The sequence below is a fragment of the Theropithecus gelada genome, chromosome 9 (assembly GCF_003255815.1).
Source record: "Theropithecus gelada isolate Dixy chromosome 9, Tgel_1.0, whole genome shotgun sequence".
NCBI classification, from domain to species: domain Eukaryota; kingdom Metazoa; phylum Chordata; class Mammalia; order Primates; family Cercopithecidae; genus Theropithecus; species Theropithecus gelada.
Window position 1 is genome coordinate 122,675,218 of NC_037677.1, and position 22,469 is coordinate 122,697,686.

Consider the following 22,469-nt stretch of genomic DNA (forward strand, 5'->3'; position numbering starts at 1 on the left):
TTTTTTTTTTTTAAAGAAGAAATTAAAATAATAATTTTAAAAAATTAAAAAAAAGAAACTGGTTGCTCGATTGAATTTTCATTTTGGGGGTCATGAACAAAAGCCCTTCCTCAAATGAGAACAGCAGCCTCTGAGATTGGCCCAAAAGTCTCCGTTCCCAGGTGGAGGCAGAGGCCTTCTTTGAATCTTGCTCAAGAGAGAACCAGTTCCTGGGCCTCTCAAAGTCATCACAGCCAAGTTTCCAAGGATAAATATCCCCCAAGCAGCCTGCATTGAGGACTCTGGCAATGGGAACTTAACTCAAGTTAGAAAAGCAAGTTGAGACTGGGGCTGCAATAAATCCTTATTGCAAATCTTTCTTCATATGGGTCATATCATTTGTATAACACTTATTCATCCCACGCTATCTACCAGGGATGCTGTTTGTGCTAGGCACTGTGTAGGGTGCTGGGGATACAGTGTGGACAGGAAACCCACGTTCCTGAAACCCAGTGTCCTCCTGAAACTCATATTCTGGTGGGGGCTTGGAGAAGGTGAGCCCATACAGAATTAACAAAAGTAAGAGAGAGTCTGTGAAAAGTACAACAAAGGAAATCAACAGGGTTCTGCAGGTAGGATGAAGGTGGGCAGTGGGCAGGCCTAACGTAGCTGAGGCCTGAAGGATGAGAAGCAGGCATGTGTGGAAAGATTGCAGGAACAGTGTTCCAGGCAGATGGAAAGGCAACAGCAGATGTCCTGAGGCTGTGGAGAGCTTGTGGGTGTTGGCAACAGGCCGTATGGCTGGAGTCTGGCAAATGGGGGACAAGAATGGATGAGAGGAGGTGGAAGATGGGGACAGGACACTGGGGCCATGGCAAGGAGGTTGAGTGATAGCCTAATAATCTAAGAGCATGGGGGCCTTGAATGTGAGATTTTAAAAGTATTGCAACTGGGAGCAGTGGCTTACGCCTGTAATCCCAGCACTTTGGGAGGCCGAGGTGGGCAAATCCCTTGAGGTCAGGAGTTCGAGACCAGCCTGATCAACATGGTAAAACCCTGCCCCTACTAAAAACACATAAACTAGCCGGGCGTGGTGGTACATGCCTGTAGTCCCAGCTACTCGGGAGGCTGAGGCACAAGAATTACTTGAACCTGGGAGGTGGAGGTTGCAGTGAACTGAGATGGCACCACTGACTCCAGCCTGGGCAGCACCACTCACTGACTCCAGCCTGGGCAAAAGAGTGAGACTCCATCTCAAAATATATATATTTATAATTAATATATATAATATGTATAATTAATATATTATATATTATAAAATTAATATAAAATTAATATATAATTAATATATTATATATTATTATTATATAAAATTAATATATACTATAGTATATATTAATATGTACTATATAATATAGTGTATATATAGTATATATACTATGATATATAATATAGTACATAATATATAGTATATAATATACTATATAATACAGAGTATATAGTATAGAATAATACACAATATAGTATATATTATATAATACAGTATATATACTATAATATATAATACGGTATATATTATATTATAATATACTAGTATATATTATATATAGTGCTCTGGCTACTGGAAGGAGAATGGATTCTAGGGGGATGATACTGGATGATATTAGAAGCTGAGAGTGCAGCGAGGAGGCCATGCAGTTGTCCAGGTGAGAGGTGGCAGTCATGGTGGACATGGGCAGCCACATGCAAGCCGGCTGTGCTATCACCCGATAGCCAGAGAAAAACAATCACAATGAGACCAGAGCCAATGTTTCCACTGCCAGCAAGATCAGCAAATGAAATCAATCAAAAGTTTGGTTTCTCTTCCTCGAGGCAAGAAAAATCAGTATTAGCTCAAGCAAGGCTCCACGCCTTGACTCTAAGATCACTTTCCACATATTTGTAGGTTGAGCTCCGATTTCGGTTAGGAAAGGTTGTCTCCACCATCCTTGACTGTGACTGGCATGGGGACAGCACACACTGATCATGTCCACACAGGATACAGCCTCTGACACCTGGCCGACATGTAGGTAGGCAGAAGTAAACAAATGAGACAAACTGCCAGGAGAATAGGCTGAATCTGGCAAACTGAATGTTAATAGGGACAAGTGTGAAGTATTGAAATTAAGCCTTAAAAACGAATGACACAAGTGAGGTCTATTATTTATTTATCCAGAGCTTCAGTGGATTTGAAACTCACTAGGAATTCACACTGGAAAACTGGAGCCTCCACTCACACAAACAGATATTCAAAGCCCAGGGCCAAGGAAGTGGTGCTGCCCTGCTCCCCAGCGCCAAGCGTTTTTGTTTGTTTGTTTGGTCTTGTTTTGTTTTTGAGACAGAGTTTCACTCTTGTCGCCCAGGCTAGAGTACAGTGGCACGATCTCAGTTCACTGCAACCTCTGCCTCCCGGTTTCAAGCGATTCTCCTGCCTCAGCCTCCCAAGTAGCTGGGATTACAGATGCCCACCACCACACCCTGCTAATTTTTGTATTTTTAGTAGAGATAGGGTTTCACCATGTTGGCCAGGTTGGTCTTGAACTCCTGACCTCAGGTGATCCGCCTGCTTCAGTCTCCCAAAGTGCTGGGATTACAGGTGTGAGCCTTGTATCCGGCCCCCACTGCCAAGCTTTAAGAACAACTAAGGTGGCCGGGCGCGGTGGCTCACGCCTGTAATCCCAGCACTTTGGGAGGCCGAGGTGGGCGGATCACAAGGTCAGGAGATCGAGACCACGGTGAAACCCCGTCTCTACTAAAAATACAAAAAATTAGCCGGGCGCGGTGGCGGGCGCCTGTAGTCCCAGCTACTCGGGAGGCTGAGGCAGGAGAATGGCGTGAACCCAGGAGGTGGAGCTTGCAGTGAGCCGAGATCGTGCCACTGCACTCCAGCCTGGGCGACAGCGTGAGACTCCGTCTCAAAAAAACAAACAAACAAACAAACAAAAAGAACAACTAAGGTAATAAGGGAACATGATAGTCTCTTAGAAGAGGTATGGAAGCAAGGATGGTTGTTAGAGAGGAATTCAGTATGCCTGTCATAATTAAGGAGTTTTCAAACAGTTCTGGCCATTCCTGATATTCAACTCTCATTAGGCTCTACATATAATGTGTTATATACTACTATGGCTACAAATACCCCACCACTACTGTGCCTTCTATTAAACAAATACGACAGGCTGTCTAGAAACACAAAAGCAATAGCACCAGTTCATTTCAGAATGGCCACCTTCGAGGAAGCAAAACAGCACCTCCCCAACTCGCTGTCCTATATGTACACGGCGGCCCAAGCAAACATTTCTTTTCAGAGAAGGCAGCAACTTTTCTATTTGACTCATAATTATCCATACTAATGGAGGGGAACAATGGCACAGATAATCCCTAAAGAAAAGGCAATTCAAAACTAATTTGCATTTGCCTTTGGGATGTCTTATGTGATTTTTTCCAGTAGATGTACCGTCTTTGCCTTGCTCAGAGCTTGCTTAGGATAATGTTAAAATTGGTTTGCATTCTTGAATGAGTAGCCGATGGAGAGGGAAGGAGTTTGCCGTGGGGGAGCTGAACAGTAAGGAGGCTTCAGGCTGGACTCAAAAATCCACAGAGAGAACGAGCTGACTGTGACGTCCCTGATTCTCTGTGCCCTTCGAGGGGCAACTTGGGTTCTCACTAAAATCTAATGTAGAGCCTTGTGAAAAAGACAAACAATAGCTCAGGTTTATATCACAGCCAGTGTATACCCTGAGTGCAGATTTATTCCTGATGCTCTGTGAAGAAAAACGCAGACACCTGCAGAAAAACCAGAGTCTGCAAACCAGTCTTTGCAATAGTTAACATTTAGTGGGGGCAGAAAAATATAGGGAAAAAGCAAATACAGTTGCTGCATTGCATAAACAAGATTAGTTAGCAGCCTTTCCATTGATTTTGTTTTTTTTTTTAAGAGTGAAACAAAGGCAGTGTAAGCAGGGCAGGAAATGTCCCTTTCATATTTACCATAGGTGCTAACCAAAATAATCTACTATATAATTCCAATTCACAAGGATTCCACATATTTGAAATTATTTTTCGCACCATTTTCATTATATACATGCATTTTAAGTCCAGGATGCTTTCTCTTCCATAAAAACCATCACAGCGCTTTCTAGAGAGAAATATTGAGAACTGAGTTGACCGGCATCAGTGCCTTCCCTTTTCAATTTAAAGGCTCATTTGCACTTCAGCACGCATTATTCACAAAGCACCGTTATTATTCCCATTCTCCCCATTTCTCCACAAGTCAAAATGACTGGAAATTACAATCATGCTTCTAGAGAGCTGTAAGCTAAAAGAATTAAAATATGGCTGGCAAGTACAGATCAAGTTTGTACTGCTAAATGAAACGACAAACATATTTGAGTGTCATTTAAACCATCAAGTTATAAATCTCATAACGTGGGTAACATGCATTCAACAAGGTACTCAAAGCAAAGAGCCTGGAAAACAAAATGCAAATGTTCTACTTGTTTATGACCGGTAAAGCCACAGCTTAATCACATCTTCTTCAAGGTTTGGAATCAAAGGCAAAAGCATCTGAAGAGTAAAATAAACACGCCGTGGGACCCCAGAGGCTAGTCTTTAAGTCCATCACTAAGACAGGTAGCGGGGAGAAGCACAGGATGAAAAGTCTCCTGAGCTTGTGGGGGTGGAGGTTGGGGGGTGGTAATTTTCAAGCTCTGTTCCTGGGGATTAGGATACAGTGTTCTGCCACCAAGCAGCAATGTCAAGGTGAGCCACAGTACCAGATGGGAGAGTTCCTCTCCGTCCTGTGACGGGGCAGGAAACGAAAAAGAGGTTGTGAGCACCTGCCATAGAAACTCTTAGAAACACACTAGCAAACAGAAGACGTGAGGGTTACACAAGCAGAATACCTGGACTGAAAGAACGAATGTAAAATTAGAGTTAAAAGTCCTGAACTGGTTCAGGTAAGAGCAGTTTTAGGGGAACAGACATCTATCCACAGGTATGAGGGGAATTCTAAGAATGAGAAGGAATCGGCCAGGCGCGGTGGCTCACGCCTGTAATCCCAGCACTTTGGGAGGCCGAGGCGGGTAGATCATGAGGTCAGGAGATCCAGACCATCCTGTCTAACACGGTGAAAACCTGTCTCTACTAAAAATGCAAAAAAAATTAGCCGGGCGTGGTGGCGGGTGCTCCAGCTACTAGGGAGGCTGAGGCAGGAGAATGGCATGAACCTGGGAGGCAGAGCTTGCAGTGAGCCGAGATTGCGCCACTGCACTCCAGCCTGGGAGACACAGCGAGACTCCGTCTCAAAAAAAAAAAAAAAAAAAAAGAATGAGAAGATATCATTTGGGATAACCTCTACTGTTTCCAAATAGAAAAATGATTTAGAATGAACCAAGAATAATATTCATTAAATGCTGAGTGCTAAGCAGTGGTCTACTGAAATTAAAGTTACGAGACAACAATGTGTTAGAAGGAACCTGGAAGAAATGTTCCCGGACACTCAAATATAAGCACAAGTGACATCCTATCTATAAATTTTCTTGATTTCTTGTCAACAGAGGAACAGGAAATCCAGAAATGAAAAATCAGGAAATTGTTGATAATTTCCTATCCGTTTCTGCTCATTTAAATTCAGAGCCTCCAGCCAAATGTTGGGAATGATCACCTTTAATCCTTGTTAACAGAGCTCTACTGTGGCGTCTGGTGCCCACATAATACCAGACAGAAAAAGGGCAGGCCGCCCTTAGGGGTTAGAGGTTTCATGGTGGGACACTACACGTGTCAGGAAGGGAAGACTGTCTGCAGCGCAGACTCCCTTAGGCAACTACTCTTTCTGGTGCTGCTGCAAAAAGGAAGACATTTTATGAGCAGATCCAGGGGCTGGTGGCCAGAAAACACAGACTGCTAGGACAAGCATTCGCAGCTGGGACTGTGGGTAAGTAAGATTCCTGAGGCACACCACGTGGAGGAAGGCCCCATTCGCCTCTGCATAAGTGTGTGGGCAAAGAGTGAGAATTCTCTGCGAATTATAGTAAGAACCCAAACTTGCTCATAAAGAAGGCTCTATGTGGTCTTTCGCCTCCAGGAGATGGAGAGCTGCTAGAGAGTAGGTCAGGGTCCAATCTTGTCTTGCTTGCCATGGTGGGGCCCAACCCTGGGCCTAGGACCATAATAGGGTCTCTTGGGAGTTTTCATGAATGGTGATTTTGTCATCCTCTGATCCCAACTATGTGACTTCACCCAGCATATTTTAATGAGTCTGAGGCTGACATCTCCAATACAGTGATGGGGATTTGGGTTATGGTTGCACTCCACTGTATGATGTCTGCCACCTCCAGATAAACTGGGTACTTCTATCCCCCAGATGCCACATCATCTAGATGGCAACATTTCTCCAGATATCACAGTGTTGGGTATCCATAGCTTGAGCTCCTAGCTTCCCAGAAACACAAAATCGGGTATCCCTCTTACCCTTCTTGCCCATGTCTGAGAGGGCGGTGGGAACACATTATCTGCAGTGAGGCTTGATGTGTTGTGATGTGATCCACATGATCCCCAGATGCTTTTCAGGTTCTTCGCTGGGAAGAGTTTGTATCTGTTGGTTGCATTTTTCATTGGTTCTAAGACATAGGTTTCATTTTCAAACATAATAAGTCCCCTGTTGAAAAATAAATAAGAAAAAAATATAATTTTAAGGGCAGCTTCTTGTTTATGGCTAAGACATAGCTCTTAACAAGAGACAGAATGAAAAAAGAAACACCAATTTATTTATATTCTCAGATTTTAATCAGAAAGGACATTTCTGTGACATATGTCTGCATTGATTCATTTTGCAAATCTTTTGGAAAGTTAACCTAGGAATTGTCTTTTGTTTGAAATATTTTATGGTAAAGAATACAGTGCCTTTTGCTTTTGTATGTTTTTATCACTTTTTATGTCTCAAAGATATATTGCCGGGAAGAAGAATGAGGAAAAAGATGTTTCAACTGCTTAGAAGTAACTGTATCTGAATTAGCAGCCACATGGCAAAAGGGAAATGTTTAACTTTTAAAAAAATTTCAGTAACCTCAGGGGTACAGTAGCTTTTGGTTATGTGGATAAATTGTGTAATGGTGAAGTCTAGGATTTTAGTGTACCTGTCATCCGAGTAGTGTACACTGTACCCTGTAGGTAGTCTTTCATCCCTCCCCCACCTCTTGGCCTCCCTCTTCTGAGTCTCCAGTGTCCATTATATTACTCTGGATGCCTTTGTGTACCCAGAGCTTACTTCCCACTTAGAAGCCGGAAAATGCCATATTTGGTTTTCAATTCCCGAGTTACTTCACTTAGAATAATGGCCCTAGTTCCATCTAAGTTGCTCCAAAAGTCATTAGGAAATCTTTTTATGAAATGACAATTCCTAGATCTAATTATTTATCCTGATCAGCCCTATTCCCTAAATATTTGATGGAATTATAAGCATGAGTACAAATTGATATTTTTTATTTACTTATTTAATTTGTGGGAGATGTGTAAATAAAAGAACCCACTTAAGTACACAGAGCATTAGCACTGCTTCTTGGAGGCTCAGCTCTGGCCTCTGGATCCTGTGTTCAGCTTTTTCTGGAATCGAGGAACACTACAGGGAGAAGTGTCAGTCTCAATGTTGCAAGGGTGACCTCTGGAGTCTGGAAGCGCTCTGGGTTTGAGTTCCATTTTGTTACTTACTAGTTTGGTAACCTTAACTTTCTTAGTCTCTTTCAGCCCTGGTTTCTTCACCTGTAAAATGAGGATAATGGTGCCTACTTCTCAGGGTTGCTATGTCATTGAGTCAAAACACTTAGCCCAGGGGAGGCCCCAAGTCAGTGCTTGAGAGGTGGTAGCTCTCTTTACTATTAATAAGGGCAGATCCATGGATTAGGCATCTGTTAACATGTTAATCGGGAGACTGACAATTTCAGGAAAGTTCTGTATTTTGTTAACCCATCTGCTCATAGGAATACTGGTCACTCATGGCTCTGCGATACAAAATATAGCATTAATAATATAAATACATTTCTGGGAATGACAATAACTAAGAAAGAACCTTTTGAGCCAACCTTTAGGTTTGGGAATAAAAGCATAGATTCTTTGTAAAAATGGACAAATTTGCTGAAGACTCTAACTTGCAGAGACAGAAGGTGACATTTAGCCATGGACCATGACACATGTCTGACCTTCTGGAGCTCACGGCTAAGGCCACGTCCCACTCCCTGGAAATGAGTAATGCTAGCCTTGGGCTGTCGGGTTCCTTCAAACGATGGGAACCTTGGCCTGCAGCTTGGTTTTCATTTCTCTCTTTCCTATGGTGGGGCAGTGAAGTGCTTTAATTTAAAAGGTGCTTCCTGATGTTGAGAGAAAGGTTTTCTTTGGAGAAATGATAATTAGGGTAACAGCAAACTGGCAGCTCTGAATTCCCACGTGTCTAGTACCTTATGTTATTTAGCAAGGGGACCACTATCTCTCCACTTTGGAAAGACAAAACATTTTCATGCAAAATTCATCTGACTGGAAATGGACCCTTCTAATACAGTGACTACTAACCTTTTGTGAGACATGGACCTCCTCAGACTCTCCCTAGAATAATTCATATCCATACCTGTAAGGGGCTAAGGGAAAATGTCCCCTTTTGCCCTCTGAAAGTTCACTACAAATCAACTGACAAAAGGCAGATATATTATGTGAGAAAAGCATACAAGTTTCTTGTAACATGCATAGCACAGGTGAATTGTAGAAGAATGATTACTCGATGGGGGTACAAATGGTTATATACCCTTCTTCTTAGGAGAAAGGGAGGGAAGTATGGATAATTTTAGGGGGTGAATAAGTGATTTTTAGGGGAATTCACTGGGCTTGAAGAACACACAGTGGCCTGGGACAAAGTCTGTTGGGCCCGCAGAGCAGACGATTGTTTATGACAAAAGTCTGTCTGGATGTGTCCACAGGCTTCAGTCTTTCTTCCTGTGACATGAGTTAATGAAAACTCAGAGAGGGACCAAGGTCATTGATTTCTTTTTTGGAGGGTGTCTAGTTTAGGGAGATAAAGGAACTTCAGAGAACAACTTCATTCTGTGCTTTGGGAGAGACAGAGATGGGGTGAAGGTGGGTGCCAGGGGCCAGAGAGACCTTGAGGGTTTTTCTACAGTTCAGTACGTCAAAGAGTCATATTTTGGAGTATCAGTTTCTGAGCCCCAACATACATAACCACAAAATTTTGCAGATTATTTTAGCAAATTCAGGACTGAGGATGAGGTCTACGGAGATGGAAATGATGTCCAAGGCATTAGTTCTAATATATAATTATATACAATATATAATAATATGTATTATTATAATACGTAATTAGTTCTAATATATAATTTATATTACAGCAACCCAAGGATCTAGGTATACATCAATCCTCGAGGAATAGCTGGTCAAGTTGCAAACTCCATGAGTTTTCCTCAATCTAAGCTTCTTTCCAAAGAAGGGACTGTATAAGGTGTTCCTATGTCATTCATTACTGCTCACCTATTTGTTCAGTCATTTATCATCCTATGCTCATTGATGGCCCATTTGTAGGTAGTATTTAACAACTCTTAAATTTTAAGATTGACAGGTCAGGTGTGGTGGTTCACACCTGTAATCCCAGCACTTTGGGAGGCCGAGACAGGCGGATTATGAGGTCAGGAGAGCGAGACCATCCTGGCTAACACGGTGAAACCCCAACTGTACTAAAAAAAATACAAAAAAGTTAGCTGGGTGTGGTGGCGGGCACCTGTAGTCCCAGCTTCTCTGGAGGCTGAGGCAGGAGAATGGTGTGAACCTGGGAGGCGGATCTTGCAGTGAGCCGAGATCGCACAGCCTGGTGACAGAGGGAGACTGTCTCAAAAAAAAAAAACATTGATTGACAGTATCTCAACGCTCAAACGATACGGAAGGAAGAGGCTTGAGTTAGTCAAGTATCTATTCTGAACACAACCGGTAAGCAAATACGGACTAATCAACTCACTATTATTTAGCTGGCTTACTCTACCAATCCTGTTTTATGAGTTGTTATGGGCAATGGGAGAAACAGATCTATCATGCTCAGGATGCTTGTATCCTAATAGACAAGGAAGCATCGAGATACCTGGGATAATTAGAAATCACATGAGAGCTAAGATGTGCATTGAAAGAACCATAAAACTTAATGCTTCAGAGAAGAGGGAGTCCAATGTGGTTTGGAGCAACTAAAACATTTTTTGATATTTTCAAATCCCAAATTTGTAGAAATTGTTACTTAGTCATGAAAATGTTCTCATGTCTCCTTTTAAGTCATCCAAAGGCCAGATTGACTATGAAGTGTTGTCTTCCCCCACACTGGTGTCCACGTGTATCACCGAACAGATCACTCAGGAATTACTTTGGTCAACAACTCTGTGGAGTGGCTTGTGTCTCTTTCTCTAAGATGTTCTTTATGAAATAAAATGTAGACTTCTAACTTTGGAATAGGTAGGAGAGGATTTTTGTTTATTAAAGTTGAGTTTTAAAAGCCTAAATTAAAGACGCGAACTTTAAAAAATAGGCAAAGGGAGGCCGGCTGCAGTGGCTCACTCCTGTAATTCTAGCACTTTGGGAGACTGAGGTGGGTGGATCACCTGTGGTCAAGAGTTCAAGACCAGCCTGGACAACATGGCGAAACTCCATCTCTATTAAAAATACAAGAAGTAGCTGGGTGTGGTGGCACGCACCTGTAGTCCCAGCTACTCGGGAGGCTGAGGTGGGAGAATTGTTGAACCCAGGAGGCGGAGGTTACAGTGAGCCAAGATGTGCCACTGTACTCCAGCCTGGGTGACTGAATGAGATTCCCTCTCAAAAACAAAAAAACAAAAACAGGCAAGGGGAAAGTGGAAATGAATACCATCAATTCAGCCCTAAAAAGAAAATGGCAGTAACATTTCATTTTGTATTGCAACATTTTCAATTTTACATTGGATCTAAATAAGCTGAACAAAACGTAAAACATGTCACCACGTTCTAATCATGAGAAGCAAATTACTGAAAAAGTTTTTCTACTTAGTGGAATACTTCTAGTAATTGTTACTTAGTTGTAAAAATATTCCCTTATCTTCTTTTATCTTTTAAGTCATCCAAAGGCCAGATGTTGAGAAATCAAGATGAAGGCCTTCCCTTTACTGCAAACAATTGGCAGCCTATAATAAGCTTAATTAAATAATTGCTTTGGACCGTCTTGGGTATAATTAATTATTTAGCTCTAAAGAACTGCTGGAAACAACAGCGGACACAAAATTCAAGCATTCAGGGTTTCTGAGATACAACATTTTGATGTTCTCACAGCCCTTACTGGCCCTGAGTTAGATAAGTGAATGTAATTTGTTTTAAGTTGAATGTCATAGATACTGAGTTGTAAACTTGAAGTTGGAAGGCTGTCAGAGCATGGAATTTAAATCCAGTGGACTTTGCATGTGGAGTTCTTTCTCCCTTGGTAGAGTAGGAGGAAAAGATGAGAAGAAAGTTTCCAATGTTTGGGAAAGATGAAGACCGCGGGTCCCTTCTCTAGAGTGACAGGAGGAGGCTGGGCCAGCCATCACCCCAGGCTCAGGCCACATTCTGGGGCAGAGAGAAAGGGGTTCTCAGGGTGGTGAGGGTCACCCCCTATGGCACTCTTCTAGGACCCAGGTTCTGGGCCGTGCTCCGTACATTGAGCACTCTGTTGATCATGGCTGCAGCTCCCGCCAAGACCCCACTGTCCAAGGTGTGCAGGTGGCAGAGCTGGGAACCCAGTCGGGACCTGTGTGTCCCAGGCTTGGACCTCTCATCCTCACACTCGCCTGCTTCCCTTTGTGCAGTTTTGAGAGAAGGGCCCAGAACCAGCAGGAGCATGAAAAAAAGCAGAATTCAAAAAGAAAAGGACTGGAATTAGAATGAGAGAAAATGGAGCCGCTGCTTTGAGAACCAGCAGCCTTCCTTTCAAACGTAAAATCCTGTTGTTTTTCCTTGACTGGAAACAAAGAGGAATCTATTAAAGTTTTATTAGTTGATTATTTTAGCTTTCAAAATGAACACTCAGGAGACCCATATTTCCTCAAGATAAGTTTTTGTCCTTCTGAAAATTCAGTTTTTAATCTCCAAAGCCACGATGCAGCAGGCACCAGGGCCGCTTAATGCCTGATCCTGATTTTTCTGACTGTACCCGGCGAGCAGGTCGGTGGCACATGGATTTTGACTGCCTGTAATAAGATGATGATTAGAAAACATGAATTATCCTGCCTAGCTCAGTGTCCAACTGCTAACTGAATTTCCTAGAAAAAGACTTCTGGTCTCAGTGTGGTGCTGTCAATCATATGGTGGAAAAGCAGTTGGCTTGAAATTTAATTTCGGCTTTTTTTTTTTTTTGGAGGAACTCATGGGTGAAAGTAATATCTCACCCCATACATGTTTGATAAACAGTTGTGGCAGCAGTATTACTTAACACATAAGCACCACAGGGCTTCAGCAATTTCCATGTGAACTACTCAGGTACAATCGAAACAAATATTCTTTATCCCTTTACTACGTGCAAGGCACTAGGTGAGACATGCAAAGACCCGTTGCCTGTGGTTCCCATTTCAAATATAACTCACGACCAGGGTGTGGGAGCACGACTGAAGAGGTAAGAGTTTAAACTGTGATAAAACACATTAAGAATAGTTATTACCAAGGACTGGGCATGGTGGCTCATGCCTGTAATCCCAGCACTTTGGGAGGCCGAGACTGGCATATCACTTGAGGTCAGGAGTTCCAGTCCAGCCTGGGCAACATCGTGAAACCCCATTTTTCCTAAAAATACAAAAATTAGCTGTGCGTGATGGTGCGTGCCTGTAATCCCAGCTACTTGGGAGGCTGAGGCAGGAGAATCACTTGAACCTGGGAGGCGGAGGTTGCAGTGAGCCGAGATTGCACCACTGCACTTCAGCCTGGGTGACAGAGTGAGTCAGATACTGTCTCAAAAACAAAAAGTGTTATTACCAGCATTACCAGCACACCAATAATAATAATAGCAGCTATGATGTATGAAAAGATGCCCTGAGTCAGGCTCCTTTTTTAAATTACAGTGTTATGGAAAAATAATTCACATAGCATTAAGTTCACCCCTTGAAAGCATACAATCCAATGGTTTTTAGCATATTCACTGAGTCATGCAAACATCACCACTATCTAATTGCAGAATATTTTCATCACTCCCTGCAAAACTCTAGACCTATCAGTAGTCACTCTTGACCCTCCATGGCCCCAATGAGCCAGGATCTCAAATGTATTATTTTCTTTTCCTTTTTTTTTTGAGACGGAGTCTCGCTGTGTCTCCAGGCTGCAGTGCAGTGGCATGATCTCGGCTCACTGTAACCTCTGACTCCCTGGTTCAAGGGATTCTCCTGCCTCAGCCTCCTGAGTAGCTGAGATTACAGGCATGTGCCACCATAGCCAGTTAATTTTTGTATTTTTAGTAAAGATGGGGTTTCACCATGTTGGCCAGGAGGGTCTCAATTTCCTGACCTCGTGATCTGCCCGCCTCAGCCTCCAAAGTGCTGGGATTACAGGTGTGAGCCACCACGCCTGGCCAGGAATATATTATTTTCTTTAATATTTACAGCAATCCTGTAAAGCAGATAACATGAGCCCATTTTACTAATGAGGAAAATAAAGATGAGAGCCCCCAGGTCACTGTAGGAGGTTCTGTAGTGTCCCCCCAGCCCCCAGAAAAGATATGTTTAAGTCCTAATCTCTGGACCTGTGAATGTGACCTTACTGGGAAAAGGGACTTTGCAAATGTAATTAAATTAAGGATCTCAAGATGAGATTGTCCTGGACTAGGGTGGGCCATAAATCTAATGACACATGTCTTTAGAAGAGTACGAAGAGGAGACACACAGACACAGGGAAGAAGGCCAAGCGAAGATGCAAGCAAAAACGGGAGTGACATCTACAAGTCAAGGCACACCAGGGATGGCCAGAAGCCACCCAAAGCGAGGAGGGCGATGTGGGAGGGATTGTTCTGTAGACCCTGCAGAAGAAACCAACCCTGCTGACCCCTTGATTTCAGACTTCTGGCCTGAAGAGCAGTGAGAGACTAAATTTCCGTTGTCTGAAGCCACCTAGTTTGTGGCAGTTTGTGAAGGTAGCCCTATGAAACAGACACAGCCATACAGTTGATCAGCAGCAGAGCCAAGATGTCCCAGTCGGGACCCGGCTCCTGGGCCTGGTCACTTGCCCTCATCACACTGGATGGCCAGCCTCCTCTTCAGGGTCACGCACAGCACTAATGCTGGGGATGACCTTCGAGGCTGATGCATGACCTTCAAGGTCCAGGTTAGCCAACCCTTCCTTCAGGATCTCCAGCATCCAGGGCCCTTCTGCAGAATTCCTCATGTGGTTTTGTGCAACCTGCTTCCCCTCACTAACAACATTTTATTAAACTGATACCTGGCTCCCTTTACACACCCAGGGAATAGTTTCCTTATTTCTGTTATTTTTCTTAGAACCGGCTTTGCAACTTGCACGTGACCAGTAGGTGAGTAAGTGATCACTAAATATTTGCAGGACTATTGAACAAGCATAATACTGAACTAGAGGCTTTGACATGTAGGCCACGGAGAGCCATGGTGGGCTGGAGTGCAATGGGTTGGCAGGCTTTAAGATATGATCTAGTAGTGTTTTTAAAATATGACCTTCTAGAATGTGCAATATGGTGATGAAAGGAGGGGTGGAGACAGAAGCACAGTGGGGGAGGCAATTTTCAAATCAAGGAGGGGGGTTGAACGAGGATGGTGATAGAAGAGAGGGATGAAGGAGAGGCTGCAGGGGAGTGTGCAGGGCCTGGGTGGATAAGGTAGGTTATAGAAATCTCCCCGGGGTCAGGCTTATAGACTTGAGATGGTGTGGACCTTCTGGAGAAGAGGTCAGGTGGAAAGCCAGTCTGGGACCTACCCAGAGGAGTTTAGATTGAGACATCCTGAGTTTTGAGTGACAGTGGGGCCTGGGGAGAGCTGAGAGACTTGACCTTGGGTGTCCTTCAGAGTAGATGCCACCTGCCAAAACCACCGTGGCTCCCTGTGGCCTGTGCGTCAAAGCCTCTCGCTGACTCATGCACTCGTCCAACAATATTTCTGCGAACAGCTGAGGTGGGCTCCCAGGGATGGCTCTCACAGGAGTTTAGCCGGATGTCCAAAGATCTCCATGGGAGGAAGCAGAAGGGAGAAGGGAAGCAGTGTGGAAACCTGGCTAGAGACAGCTGGCCAGAGGTTGGAGGAGAGCCAGGTGGGCTAGTCAGACAGATGCTGACGGAGTGAGTGCCATAAGGGCAAAGGTGAAGGTCAAAGTGGCTTTAACGCCATTCCATGCCAATTTCCTCCTTCATATGATCTACTGCACTTTAAATAGTTTTTTAAAAGTAGATTGACCAGAATTAAGGTTTATGAACCACCTGACCTTTGGAAGGGCACATCTATTCCTGCACTACTTACTGAGTACTTGTAACATGCCAGGGTCTGGGACACAGCTGTGTTGGGGCACCCAGTCCCTGCCTTCCTGGAACTCCCAGTCTAGTAGAAGGAAGGCGAAGGCAAGGCCACCTCCATGCACCTGACCTTCTGAGTGTTAGACCTATACATTGCAGGCACCTCATAGAATGAGGTATGGCAGTTACCAAGGCACGGGGCAAGGAAGGAGAGGGGCCTTAAAAACATATTTACAAAGCACCTGCTATGCTACCAGAACTGCAATGTGTGAGAAAATGCATGACAGCATGTGGCTGAGCCAGATGGCAAGGAGGTGGGGACACCAGGGGAGGCTTCTTGGAGGAGGAAGTAGTGTTTGACTTGGGCCTTGAGGGAAGAGCGGATCTTCCAGAGCCAAAAGGGAGAGCGGGGAGTGGTCTGTCCCAAGCAGAGGGGCAGCACCATGCATGTGGGGGCACACTCTGGAAACAACCAAAAAAACAGCGTGGCGGGAATAGGGTGGTTTCCTCAGGAGCAGGATAGTGGGACTGTAGAAGAAGGTTGGATCCAAATTGTGCAAGAGGTTTAGCAGAACAAATATGGAACAGGGGGTCAGCCAGACTTGGTTTGAGATCGAGTTTTGACCACTACCACTGAGAGGCCGTGAGGAAGTCACTTTCGTGGTCTCTGCTTTTTACCCGTAAACCGAGGAGCATGAGACCTGTTCGTGGCTTCTGTGAGCTTCCCATGAGAACAAGGAAAGACGCGGTGCCAGTGCAGAAGAGGGCCCCCGTCTGCAGCTGGGATGAGGAAGTGGAGTGAGCTGGGTCAGCAGCTGGTGATATGGGGATGAGGCAAAGGGCTTTGGGAGGATGGCGATTTCAAGGTACAAACTGCCTGACAGCAATGTTGGGGGTTGGGGAACGAACTCCAGGCCCCTGAGGATGCCATGCCTTTGTTGGCTGCTCAGGTGACAATAATACCTGTCCCATCCTCATGAAAATACGAACCATAACAATGATGAAAAATAAAGTACGAGCTACCGCAATTATCTGATCACCACCCCACGGAGTGGGCACGCCTATAAGTGTGCGGTGTACGTGTGGGAATGTGTGCAGGTGGGCACCCGTGCATGTGAGTGTGTGGACATCTGGTGCTCAGGTGTCACCAACCCAATTTAAAAAGGAAATAACTATGATTACAACCAGTCTCCAGTGTACGATCTGATCCAGATACCACTTCCTCATCTAGCAAGTGAGCGTGGCTTGGGTCTTTTAAAGCACAGGTGGGCCCTTAAGAAATTCAGCTTCAGTCGAACCTCTGCGCCTGCAGGTGACGAAGACTTGGGACTCATTCCAACAGCAAGAGCCCACGAGACTCCTCCTGCCAGGTACCTGAGTTGGAGCTGAGAGGGTGGAGCAAGAGAACCAGAAAAATAAGGGAGCTGAAGCAGTGGGAAGGTGGCATTTAGGAACAAACTCAGAAGATGGGTGCATGGCTGTTTTGATGCCCCAGCAGGAGCATGACAGGGCTGGACATCTGTCCCATTACAAAGTACAGTAGGTCAGTTCCTCTGGGCCAAGAGCTGGATTCTCTTCCCATCTCAGTGACAGTTTGATGTCTGTGTCCTGCAGAGTTGTGGATTATCTGAAGCTCATAGCAGTACCTCCAGGCTCGCTGGCTGGCAGGAATGAGAGCACCAAGCCACCAGAGCAAATGGGGGACCAGAATGTAAATGGGGGAGGAGAATCACAAGCACTGCACCGAAACTGCATTAACTGGGAGTTGCGCATCAATGGGAGACATATGATACAGGACAAAATTAATGTATGGCCTCAACTTCACATTCGACTTGGAGTCATTTCAAAGTAAGAATAAACTCCATGGCTGAACTCCGTTTTATGACCCATTTTCCATGTTGCACTTCATTCCCTCCATTCAAGAGCCGTCTCCTCTTTAATGTCCCTTTCTACTGAGATTGTGCTGTTTTTCTATCTTTGTGTTTTCTGCTTCAAGCTTCAAATGATGAAGAACTTTGGGTTCCCTCCTTCTTCTGTGTTCCAGGACAGAGTTTTTTTCTTCCTGCGCATTTGTGATCCTGTGTTTTTGAAGCAATGTGGGATGTTCTTTCTCTGCAAAACTGGAATCTGTTGGGCTGTAATTAATGTGTCTTCTAGGACACCCCAGCTTCCCTCCACGTTCCTAGATCTTAATGTGTTTTTGGAGCACACCACATTTAACACAATTTTTAATCCCTGTTTTCTTTCTTAACAGCTAGCAGGCTGGTGCTACTCTAGTTGCATTTTTTTTTTTCCCTTTATTTCCAGTCTCAATCGATTCTTCTGTCAGTGAGCAGTTGATCGGATATAGCTTCCCTTCACCCTGGTCTGATTCTTGACTTGAAAGATCATAAAGTTGACTGTACAGCTGTGGAATTTCTCTGTTGATGCAGAGTCTGCTGCTTTTGTAACAACAGCACAAAGATCTGGGAAGTCAAAATTCTCAGGAGCACCCACAGCGAGGAGTTCGTTAGACCCACACAGCGTTCCTCATCACCATTCCCATTCCCTCTTGGTGGTTGACACAAGACAATGCAGCACTTACTCTTCGGACTTTTCCTGACATCCCCAGCTGCAAGGATTTCACAATATTCTTTTCTGCCAAATTATGGGTCTGTGCCTGCTCCTGGAGATGGGGGATGGGCGTGGAGACTCAGACACTGCAGAGTCTGGCCAGCAAGGTCATTACCACCATGTGAAAGGAACTGGCAACCCTGACAGTTGCCCTGCACCTTTCTGGGAGGCTGAAAGAGCTAAGGCAGTGTGCCCGGCACAGAGTGACTGCAGGGCCGGCCTGGGAAGAGGGACGGAGGGTCGTGACCGAGTGGCAAGGCCAAGCCCTATGGGAGGATTTGTCTTGCTTGGATATTACTCTAGGAATACCTTCCCCAGTTGTCACTCTAATGAGTTAAGGTCACTGGTTTATAAGTTGTGTTATTCAGGTAAATAGGAGCTATTAGGAACTCCTCGTAGTTAATCCTTTTCTCTTTGCCCATCAAGAATCTGATAGCCCTATAAAGATAGCCTGAAAATTATCCGGCCAATCCTGGATGTTTCCACTAATGGCTGATGTCAGTTTTGATGACTGAGAATTTCTTCATGATTGTTGCTGGAAGAGGCCTATTTGTTTCTGAGTGTCCCTGGCTCTCAGTTGTCCTTTTTTTTTTTTTTTGCCAAAAGCTCATTGCATTTCTTTGGTACATTCACCCCTTCCCCGCTCCCTGCTTCCCCGCTCCCTGCAGTTTTCCCTCAACCTGGTCCAGGATATAGGCCCATAACCTGTTTGACCAGACCACTGAGCTCCACACTGGCCACTCTGATTGTTTCACAGATGAGCCCGTGGCCTAGTCAGAGCCACTGGGTTGTGTTTAGATGACCTCCACTGAGCTTGGGAGAGAGGCCCTTATTCTTCTACTTGCTTTTTGAACATGGAAGCCTCATGCTGCCAACAAAACAAAACAAAAACTGCCTATTATGGACTGAGTGTTTATATACCCTGCAAATTCATATGTTAGAGCCGTGACCCCCATGTGATGGTATCAGGAGATGGGGCCTTTGGGAGCTGATTAGGCTTAGATGAGATCATAAGGGAAGCCCCATGATGGGATTCGTGACCTTATAAGGGACACCAGAGCTTCCTCCCTCTGTACATGCACCAAGAGAGGTCATGTGAGCACACAGCAAGCTAACGCCTGCCTGGAAGCCAAGAGAAGAGTCCTCAGGAGGAAAAATTGACCTTGTCAGCTCATTGGACTTTCCAGGCTCAAGAACTGTGAGAAATAAATCTCTATGGTTTGAGCCAACTAGTCTATGGTATCTTGCTATGGCAGCCCATGCTAAGATAGTGCCTGAGAATGAAAGTAACACAGAAAGTGGTAGAGGCTTGAGATAGAAAACAGACCCTGATAATACTAGCTAGGATGCTGGATCCAGCCATGACTGGACTTCTGAGTAGCATAAGCCTATCTCCACATTATTTTGTTTTTCTTTAAGTCAGGTTGAGTTTTTATTTTTTATTTTTTTTAGACGGAGTGTCACTCTGTCTCCAGGCTGAAGCGAGCACAATCTCGGCTCACTGCAACCCCTGCCTCCCAGGTTCAAGCAATTCTCTGCCTCAGCCTCCCAAGTAGCTGAGACTACAGGAGCATGCCACCACACCTAGCTAATTTTTGTATTTTTAGTAAAGATGGGGTTTCGCCATGTTGACCAGGCTGGTATCGAACTCCTGACCTTGTGATCTGCCTGCCTCGGTCTCCCAAAGTGCTGGGATTACAGGCGTGAGCCACCATGCCCCTGGGCAGCTTTTTTCTTCTTTATACACATTGACCTTAATGCCAAATTGAAGGCTGAAAATCTCCAGCCTTCAACACATGACCTTTGAAGAAAGAGGTCCACCTTTCAGGCCCTAGAGAGGCACAATAGTAAAGTGTGGATTTCCCTTTCCAAGTGTGTGTGGTCCTTACTACCATGGCCTTGTGTGTCTCTGCCCTGGTCTCTACAGGAACAGCAAAGCTTTGCAAGGAATGATCCCAGGAGTGCTGCATGAACACACCTCCCCAACTAGTCCAGTTCCAGAATCAAAGAACAAAGACGGTCTCATGATGCTCACTAGAGGCCGGCACAGGGCTTGGCTTTCCTAGAGGTCACTGCAATTGTTTACGGTTTCTCCCCTGGCACCCATCACAGGGGAGAAACAAACTCAAACTTTGTTGGAATATGCAAACTTCCCACCATGCAAACTGGGGCTCAGAGAGGCCCAGTGACCTGTCCATTGTCACACAGTTAATTCACCACCCTATCATGTTCTAGGCTGAGAACATCTACCTGGGGTCCCAGAGTACCCATTTTGAATTGGTCACTCACCTTCACCTCAGATGCCACCAGCTCTGACCCCATTTCACCCCCAGCCCTGCTCATCTCTGTCCCCTCCAGGAATTCAAGCACTGGTTTTCCATGAAAACCGGCCCCTTATCCCTCACAACTCTTGAATCATCTACTGACCCTATCCCCACTCCCTTTTCCCTAACCCTTTCCGCTGTGCTCTTGGGGCTCATGGTCCATCCTCAAATCCTCTCCTGATCCAAATCTCTTCCAGCATATTCCTCTTACCTCCTTCCCCTAGCTGAATCCTGGCTGATTCCACTGATATCACCTCCCCTGCAGCCTCTCAGGATGATACTTCGTTACTTAAAATTTCTCCCTCATGTACCTCAGCTCCTTGGTGGTGAACAGTTGTCATCTTTGCTCTAAATTGTCACTTCCAAACTCTCCGCCTTCACCTTCTCCTGAGCGCCCACCCAGCATGCTGGGCGTGCACGTATATTGGAGTCCCTGCCAGGTGGTGGATTTTGTTGCATCTTCAGTAGGTCCTTTCAAGTACTCACACCCCACATTTCCTCAGGAAAGTGAGTCTAAGACACAGATCACTAAAAAAATTTAGAGTCACCAGCCTCTCTAATACCCTTGGAAAAGTCTCTTGAGTCTCACAAAAGTTGCCACCTTTGACTAGGCCTGTCCCACCACCTCTTACCAGAGTTACTGTGAAGGCACCTACCCAAGTCTGCGCTTCTTATACAGTCTTATTTCCAGCCTGGCAGCTGGAGTGCCCCTGTAAAAATGTTAAGTCAGATCACATCACTTCAGCTCCAAGTTCCCCTGGCACCCATCATTAGGGGGAGGCCAAAGGACATCTGATCACCTTTGTGAGCCCTGGTGATCTTACCTTTCCACTTCCCTTCTGACCTCATTTCTTTCTACTGCCTCCTTGTCCCTGTCCTCTCCAGTTATGCTGACCACCTTGCTGCTCTGGGAATATCCCAGGCATCTTTCTGCTTCAGGAGCTTTGCACATGCTCTTCTGTCTGATATGCCACCTATGTCATCTAAAGGGCTCACCTCCTCCCAAACCTCCCTGACTCCCTGTTGCCTTTCCTGTCCTCCATTTCAGCTTTGTCTTTCTCCATGATCCTTGACATCATGTATCTTACTCTATGTCCATTGTCTGTTCCTTCCACTAGGAAACGCTCCACGAAGAACACGTTTGGTTCAGTGCTGTGTCCCCAGAACCTGGAACAGAACTGGCAATGAGGAAGCACTCAAGTAATGTTTTCTGAATGAGTGAATAACTGGAGAGAAGCAAATTCAAACCACAAGGCACCTCCTTCACTTTTCAGAGTAGCAGATATCTTAAAGTTCAATTGTGTTGCATAAATAGGATATAAAAATGCTTTTAGAAAATGCAGGTATGCAGAAATGAGTGTGTGCATGCGAGCGTGTGTGTTCGCTCAATGATTTGGGTCTGTATCTGCTGACTTGGAGAGACAGATGGGGTCGGGTGATAAAAGAAAGCTGTAGAATGATGTATATGACATGACTCTATGTTTGTAAAAATAAATGAATATACACCCCAATCTCTGACTATGTGTTTACATGCACAAGGGATCAGAAAGCTGGGAGGGGAATTCCCAGTTTGCATTTTTATCTGAGTGGGACTGGAACGGGATAAAGGAGGAAGAGGAACAGCTTTGTGTACATATTTTTAGGTACACGAAAGGACCAATGTTCGTAAATACTTAGAGATAAATCAGATGTATTGAGCAATGGGGAAGATGTGAGCAAACAGAACTCTCATTCTCTGCTGACTGGAGCAGAAGTGAGGGCAGCAAAGAACAAACTGGTAGGTGTGTCATTGTTAGGTGTGTCACATGCACATTCTCATCCTCCATGATCCCACACAGAACCCGCAAAGACGTCACAGGAACTGCTGATATGCAGAATGTGATTCTGCTTTTTAACTCAAGCGGGTACATCCTTCCACGGCCTTCTTTCTTCCCTCCTATGGGACCATGACTTGGTGCCTTGGGCCAAAGTTACCCAGGGCTCTGAGGATACAAACATTTAGTTCACAAACTCAACAAGTAAAT

The 22,469-nt window shown here is 44.8% G+C and overlaps 1 protein-coding gene across 1 annotated transcript in view; it reads right to left on the minus strand.

The window, feature by feature from the left end:
* The window catches only part of ADAM12 (ADAM metallopeptidase domain 12), a 373,557-nt gene that overhangs the window by 101,207 nt on the left and 249,881 nt on the right, over nt 1-22,469 (minus strand). The window contains exon 7 of the mRNA XM_025397498.1: nt 6,487-6,673. Coding sequence (XP_025253283.1) covers nt 6,487-6,673 — 187 coding nt within the window. The remainder of the gene's footprint in view (nt 1-6,486; nt 6,674-22,469) is intronic.